Below are 8,355 nucleotides of genomic sequence, written 5' to 3'. Positions count from 1 at the left end.
AATAAAAACTCATAAACAGTTACACAAGCACACCCACTGTGCTGTTTTTCAAGCACACCCTCTTTACCCACATACCCATGAACCTCTTTATCAATGCAACCCAAAACACACTTTGTTGAAGTCCATACTATAATTTGCATTTGCACCAGTCCCATGTGAAAATGACATCTGTCTGAATTTGTAGACCACATCTCATGAATGTAGCAGCACCATTTAAATGTTTCATAACACAAAATATAAGTGAGTAGCATTACAGGGTTACACTCAGACGTGCCACATATGAAACATGGTCTTCAACATGTGTCCATGTTTATTTTATATTTTATTGTGTCAGCTTGAAACCATACAACCATGTAGTGTAGTCGAACAGGAATGTGCATGGCGAATCAAATCCCAAACAATACATGAACCAATGAGTGACACGTCTTGACTGCACTTCAATTTCTTGACCACTAGATGTCCTACTCGAGCACTGTGTCATTGAAGCCTCGAGTAATGAACCATTTGTGTGAACACTGTGTCAAAGCTTCAACAAAGCCTCATCGGCCATCACTAGTCCCAACACCTCCGGTAAACTAAAGCTTATTCCACCTCTTAAAACAGTATTTTTTGGTTCTTCTAGTTCTTCTTCTTCTTGAGTTTTAATGGCAGACTACAGACCAACGTAAAATGTAGATGCCGCCACCTACTGAACCAGAGTGTAATATCATGGCTTTATGAGCGTATATTTTATGTATTAACCCAGTTATTTCTAAATATCTAATTAAAATCTATTGGTATCTGTTATTCTTTTTCATCCTATCTCCCAGAGACCTTTAATACTTAATTAAGCCAAAGTTTGTTTTTGTCTTGACCAGTAATGTGAGCAGCAAAATATTACAAAGCAAACTCTGAAACCTACAGGCTTGTAGTATGAGACTTGAGACAGCTTTCAGATGAAGAGGAAGAATTAAAGAATTACTGAGGTCTTGTCTTAAATATAAACAGAAATTCCACACTGTATTATACACTGTATTACAAATAAAACTCCTGCATTTTAAAAACAATTTCAGAAAGTACAAACATACAGTATCATGTAAATAAAGCATCAAACATAAAAGTAGGGTATTCATGCATGAATGGTTCATTCATATGGTGTCCTATATGCAGCATTTTGAGCTAGATATAGTGAATATTAAATATAATCTTTTTTTACTCCATACACTTATTCCTAGTTAAAATCTGGCGCTTATGCTACCCACAGTCTAACTCAGAAACAAATGACACTGACTCAAGTGTCATCACTTAAGGCTGCTGACATCAGAACTCCCTCTGAAACCACAAAAGGATTTCTCTGTAGCCTGCCACTTTTTTCACATGAACTAATACAATTTCCTAAGACCTGAAAAGAAATTTTATCTGAAAAACCAAATTCTCAACAATAAGGGGGAAGAAGTAATAATGTGAGTATTGTTTAGCGTTTTAGTAATTCATTTCTTTATTTATAATCATCATTTATTCTCCTGAATGAAAGAGTTGTTGAAAGTAATTTAAAAATTTACTTAGCTAAAAACATAGCAGCCTATCTCTAAAGACTAAAATGAAACGTATCCTAATGTTGGCTGTTTTTTTTGTTTTTTTTTACCAATATGACTTTCAATTTAAAGGCATAGTAACCTATATCTACTGCACAATGTGTGTCCATGTAGTGGTAGATGTACACCCTGAAGCGTCTTAGTTTACCAATACATAAAAAAGCATACACCTCGTCTCCTTGTTGACCGTCGTTTCCATTATTACACTGCGCTTTGTGTGATGGAGGTGTGAGCAGCGACAAAGACAGACAGAAGGAAACAGTTGTATGAAAGGTGATTAGTGCCCGAGGGATTGGAAGGAGAAGCCCTTGTGATAATGATAGCGACAATCACTTTTATTGGCCAAGTATGTTACACACACACAAGGAATTTGTCACCAATACATCTGCAGTGCCAACGCACACACAGCCAGATGGCACTGAGAGCAACTTGGGGTTCAGTGTCTTGGCCAAGGATAATGGAATATGTGGACTGGGGAGGATGGGAATTTAACCACCAACATTCTAGTTAGGCGACAACTGCTCTATCCTCCTAGATTAAGTTCCCAGAGACTTACCCTTACCCCAACCATGACGTGCCTAACCTAAAAGTGTTTTTGTCCCTTTATTCACTCACTTTATTCAGAACCGATCATTCTCTATTTATTTATTTAAATTCTTGCATACATTAGATAGTGTGGATTCAGCAAATTGTGCTTTTTTGTTACATCCATCCCCAGCTAATGTTACAACTCACCCCAGTAGTGGGTAGGTTGTAACAGAACTCTGCATTTGATTTTAACTCACATAATTTGTAATTGTGTACTAGAGGTCATCCAAGTTAGTTTTATTTGTAGTAGGCCAATATGGGTACCATGTATCAAAGTATGAAAGATCTAGCATAACCAGCTAGTGATGCTCAAACAAAAGGTGTTACAATCATTCCCAGCATTCCCTACAATGAGAAACAATGACCTTTGGTCTTTGGCCTTTCTTAGCCCAGCCAGTGCTACACTATCAAAAGCATGTTTCATTAAAATGGCTACATGCTAACCATCAGCTTGAGAGGCCTATGCAGCAGCAAATCTGAATTTAACTAAATAAATTACACTTCTAGCATAAGTTCACTTATCTGAATGTAAATAAAATGATTTGCTGCAACAGATTCCCTGCCATGCCCACACTATTTTAAACACCTATGCTGCAATACAAAGTGCTGTAACTCAACCCTCTTTTCATGGGTTCAACACTTTACCGTGCCATGCCCACACTATTTTAAACACCTGTGCTGCAATACAAAGTGGGTTCAACACTTTATCGAAATCTAGTATACAGCGGATGACGTGATTCCCAGTAAAACGTTGTCTTCTGCTCAGACTACCCCTGGCATTAAGCACCCCTCATATCTACGTACTTTGTACACTGAGGGCTATGACTCCATGTCTGTGTATGAGGGAGGATGCTGAGAGCGAACCAAACCTTTATAGACATCAGTGCTCAGTGACAGTGTGTGCGTTGTTCTCCTCCGCTCTGGATGGTATTGGGATTTATTTTGGAAGCGGGGTCGGGCAGCGACGACCCACCAGCATCACCGCCGCTGAGCCTGACATGAATGACAAGTAAAAGGGTTCTTTCAAGCGAGCAAACAGCACAGGAATGTGCACAAGTCTTTCTGGGCTGCACTCAGTCTTCTAAAAGCGACATTTTGGACCTTTTGGATTTACCTCGTCTTATTTGTAAACACCCAGACCCAGCAGAGAAGAATTTGTAGGGCCACTGAATTTATTGTTATATATAAGCTAGGATATATATTTATAGATAATATTTTTCCCATTTATTGAGGAGGGTTTGTTGGGAGTATTCCTCTTTTGTCAGGCGTGAACAAGACAAACTTCTACCATGGCACTGGTTATGGAGCCTGTGAGCAAGTGGAGCTCCAGTCAAGTGGTTGACTGGATGAAAGGTAAGGTTTCAGGCACTGTGGTGGCCAAATAGAAACTAAGGGAAATCACCAAACTGTTATAGCTTATTGCAATGACTGTGGTGTTGCATTGTGAGTCGAACATGCCTTTCAGAAGGCTGCACAGATTCACTCGACGTGCCAAAAGAGAACAAAACACCTGCTGAGCCTCATCGGCGTGCGGCTTCCAAAGGGTTTTAAATACTACAGCCTTAAATCATTTGTTCGATTTATTTCCCAGGCAGTTACAACGTGGAGACGCCTGATCTCAACAGCTCGATACAATTAAATAGCACAAAACCGGTTCAAACCTTCATTGTGTACTGGGGTGGTTATTGTTAGGCCTGGGAACATTTTGGACAACCTATAATTATACAAACAATCACCGGATCTGGTGTCAGAATCTTAAAATGCTTAGGTTATCGATCAGTGTTTATATGCGCAATATACAAAACAAGAGCCGTCACAGCAGCAGTGTGTGCAGCCATCTGTGCGAGATGCTCCAAGTCATTAAGAAGTCACAGCTCACTTGGAAAAGCATCACGTACTAGACTAGATTAAATAGTTTTAAAATCTAGTGAAGCCTAAGGTGAGGCTCATGCATTAGGATTAGCTCATAAATCAGACATTTATTCAAACATATTAGCGTGAATCTTCAGATTTTTCAAAACATCCAGCAGAAGGTTCAAGTTTGATAATCAAGCACCCTCAGGGCCAGACAGCATCAAGAGCGAAAGTAATGTTTGTGCTGTAATTAATGGTGGTGTGGGCATTTAGCTCAAGCCCTAAGTTAAAGTGTTTAATATACTAAAATGAATTAGTCATCCACAGGATTTGGATGAGAAGTTCCTCAGAGGAACGCTGTCCGCTCAGTCAGTCTCCACAGACCTGTCAGTGGCCCACACAGGTCCATTAGGGAACTTTCAGTGCACAGATTACTCATTAGATTTGATGCTTTGTGTCTGTTTGCGTTAGAAATTTATTACCACATGCAAATATGTACAAAGTGTAAGAGGAGAATCAACACAGGAGGCTATCCAGGTCTGTGTATTTGTCTGTTAGCACTGTAATTGTTTCAATATTGTGTATTGATTTGCAGGGCTACTTGCTCAGGCCACAGCGCCTCAGAGATGCTCTGGATAAAACATACACACACATACACCGCGGCAATACTGCTATGAATATACACATGCACGCACTTGGACAAAATTCTAAGCTTATATAAGCCCTTTTTGAGATAATTTCAAGATATGTAACAAAAAATGCTTTGAAAAGAACTGCCAACCCTACCTCTAAGCTGAGATCTAAGATGATCTTTAAGGTGATGTTATACGTGAGAAATGCAGAAGAGAAGTGGAGAAGGGATGGGAAAGAGAGATCTCTTCAGTTTTTCACATCTGACAAGTGGAGCAGACATGATTCTTGTACCCAGAGCCCAGTAATGGTAGTTTAAAGTGAGGCACTGAGAGACACAGAGCCCCCTTCAGAGTTCGTTCTGGTCTCACATCCATTCTCAGCTCCTGAGGTCCGGCAGCATTTTGTCATTAGCATTCACAGCTCCATTATTAGGATGCTGCTCTATGATGTCACAGGAGGTCAAGTAGGGACACCCAGTGACCTTCCCACAGTCCCTTTCTCCACCCCCCGTTAGTGTTTTGTTTGAGCAAGACTTTCTTTTCCAAGCTCACAAAAGAGAAAAGAATTCCACCTTTGAGGGGACATTTGTTCTTGATAGGGGCATGGTAAAATAACATGGGCATTTTCATTATTGTTTTTTAGACTTGAGTGTTTTGAGGCACAGACCTAATGCAGGTTTAGTATAATCTCTTTACTCGTCCTGACAGTGTGCATTAACATAATTCATGGCTTGTGAACCAAATCAGTTTTGTCTTTGTACTCTTTTACTGTCTTCTTGTATGAAACACACAGACAGTGATCAGTGATAAATCAGGTTAACACAAATTCATTGTAACAACACTGACACTACCTCAGTGGACTGTGAAGAATGGAGATCGGGATATGTCAGTGGTGGTAATCTGTCTTGTTCAGAAAACGCATGTATGTTCCTGACGATAATCAGTGAACTATATACCTGATACTCCTTTCAAAAGAGGATGAGTATAAAACAACATATAGCAATTCATTTTTAGAGAGGAAAACCACAAAACTTTAGCATTAATAAAAAGTATTAGCCTTTCGCCAACCCGTTGTCTTGGGTTCTACCTTTGTTATCCCTGTCCTCCGTTAGTCTCACTTTTTGTGTCACTGTGCGGTGTGTGATTTAACACTCCCATTTCAAACATACCAGTGACCTTTATTTATACAGCACATGCCGAAATAGTGTAACATGATGTTTTACAATGACATTTAAAAATGTAAGGGCTCACTGGAGTTTTTGAATTATTACTAGTGAAATCAGCAGTTACACGGCACCACGGTGGCACAATGGTTAGCACCGTTGCCTCACAGCAAGAAGGCTCCGGGTTCGGGCCCCACCCGGGACCTTTCTGTGTGGAGTTTGCATGTTCTCCCCGTGCTTGCGTGGGTTCTCTCCGGGTACTCCGGCTTCCTCCCACAGTTCAAAGACATGCAGCTTAGGTTGATTGGTGTCTCTAAATTGCCCATAGGACTGTGTGTGTGTGGTTGTTTGTCTATGTGTTAGCCCTGCGATGGATTGGCGACCTGTCCAGGGTGTCCCCTGCCTTTGCCCGATTGCCGGCCTGGTTTGGCTCTGCCCCAGTAGAAAATGAATGAAATCAGCAGTTAAGTATATTAGCTAGATGTCTTGTACTTTTACCACTTTTGGGAAAGCGTCATCTCTTCGCCTCACTTATTTGTTTATTTTGCCCTGTGGTCGGGAAAATCCCTGCTAAAACCTTCCTTCATGGTTTCTGTGGCAACGTGGGAAAAACTTCACTGACATAATGAGTCTCACCTAACTCAGTAAAGAGGCTGATTAGTTAAGCCTTTACATTTGATGCAAAACCATGAAACTCTCTATGTTTCCTTTCCACCATTTGGCTGCCAGCTAAACCCGAAGTGAATCTTTGATCAGGTTTAGGTACAGCACTGAGCCACAGCGATGAAAAGACGAGAAGGACAACAGCTGTGTCTGTGCAGGTTCCTCTCTCTGCGAAGATGGAAACTGCCTGAATATATAGAAAAGGCCTCACTTTCTGACTGACATGCAGCTATGATATAAAAAACCTAACTTTTCAAGCCACCTAGTGTGTTTGCTTGATATGGATGTGGATTAAACTAAATCTAGAGTCGATATGTTTGGGGAAAAACCTGGTTTATCCTGTTGCTTCTGCACTCCACAGTTTGAGATTTGTAATAAAAAATGATGTGGTTAAAGTGAACATACTCAGATTTTATTAAACGATCTTTTTCTACATGTCAATGTCTCCAATGTCCCCCTGTTTCAGTGCATCATTATGTTTGGGACATGACAATATTGTGTAAATGAAAGTAGCTGTGTTAGTACTTTGTTAATCTTCCTTTGCATACAATGAGGGCTTGAAGCCTGCGATTCATAGACGTCACCAGATGCTGGGTATCTTTTCTGGTGATGCTCTACCAGGCTGCTGTCATCTTTGGCTCATGCTTGTTTTAGCCTGAAGACAACAAGTGTCTTGTATGTTTTGAAATATAGGGAGGATATTATGGCAAAGTTTGAAAATGTTGCCTGTTCATGGAAGCAGCAGCATTAGTGGTGGCTTATAAGTTCATGTGGGGCACTTTGGTGCCTGACACAAATAACTAAAAGAACTATGAACTATGAGGCAACTGCAACATTAAATGCATCACAATGCAGAGTAATGCATCAGCAATTGTAATTCAGTAATATAATATATACATCTACTGTACTATTCTGCATAATGAATACTTTTACTTTAATAATAATAAATAATATAATCATCTTTATTTATAGTGCACTTTTCAAAATCTGCATTACAAAGTACATTACAAGGCAGAAAAAAATCCATTTAAAAGAATTTAAATAAAATCAGGAAAGGCTTTCTTATAAAAATATGTTTTAAGAAGGGATTTAAAAACAGTTAATGAATGTACTTGCCTGATTTCCTCAGCCAAGGCGTTTGAAAGCTTCAGGGCTCTGACTGCAAAGTCCTGTCCTCTTTAGTTTTCAGCCGGACCCTTGGATCAGACAAAAGGCCTTTGTCTGAGGATCTCAAAGTTTGCACAGACACATATGGGGGCGGCTGTGGCTCAGGAGGTAGAGCGGGTCGTTTCCTAACCGGAGGATTAGCGGTTTGATTCCGGGCTTGTCCAGTCAACATGTCAAAGTGTCCTTGAGCAAGACACTGAACCCCCAGTTGCTCCTGGTGATGTCACTGGTGTGTGAATGTGTGAGCGTTTGGGAGTGCGAATGGGTGAATGGCTGAGTAGTGTGAAAGCGCTTTGAGTGTGCTGTAAAAGCATAGAAAGGCGCTATACAAGTATAAGACCATTTACCATATGGTACTAAAGGGTTGGAAATGTAGCTAGGGAAGAGGCCATGCAGGGCCTTAAATATCATTAATAAAACTGTAAAATTGATTCTAAAACATACTGGGAGCCAGTGCAAAAAAGGCTAAAACAGGAGTGATATGTGATGACATCTCCTAGTTCTGGATAAAAGCCTAGCAGCTGGACAGACTGGAGTCAAAGAATGGATTTTGGGCTTAGACAGGTGAAAAAGCTAATGCAGTAGGCGTGATGAGATAAAAGCATGTAAAATAGGAAACATTTTACATCAAATATATTTTGCTGCTAATGCCTTTGTACTCAGCATGGCGCAGCTGGGGCCCCACCCTGGAGCCAGGCCCAGGGGTGGGGCTCG

The 8,355-nt window shown here is 40.4% G+C and overlaps 1 protein-coding gene across 3 annotated transcripts in view; it reads left to right on the top strand.

Annotated features, from left to right (window-relative positions):
- Positions 1 to 2,998: 2,998 nt before the first annotated feature.
- LOC109959502 (connector enhancer of kinase suppressor of ras 2-like) overlaps positions 2,999 to 8,355 on the top strand; it is a 30,396-nt gene continuing 25,039 nt past the window's right edge. For 2 of the 3 annotated variants that reach the window (XM_020598928.1, XM_020598925.1), the window contains exon 1: positions 2,999 to 3,515. In XM_020598928.1, coding sequence (XP_020454584.1) covers positions 3,452 to 3,515 — 64 coding nt within the window. In that variant the 5' untranslated portion in view covers positions 2,999 to 3,451. The remainder of the gene's footprint in view (positions 3,516 to 8,355) is intronic. The other variant, XM_020598927.1, reaches the window with a different exon arrangement.

The sequence above is a fragment of the Monopterus albus genome, unplaced genomic scaffold (genome assembly GCF_001952655.1).
Source record: "Monopterus albus unplaced genomic scaffold, M_albus_1.0 scaffold39.1, whole genome shotgun sequence".
Classification (NCBI taxonomy): domain Eukaryota; kingdom Metazoa; phylum Chordata; class Actinopteri; order Synbranchiformes; family Synbranchidae; genus Monopterus; species Monopterus albus.
This window is presented reverse-complemented; position numbering and strand designations above follow the sequence as displayed.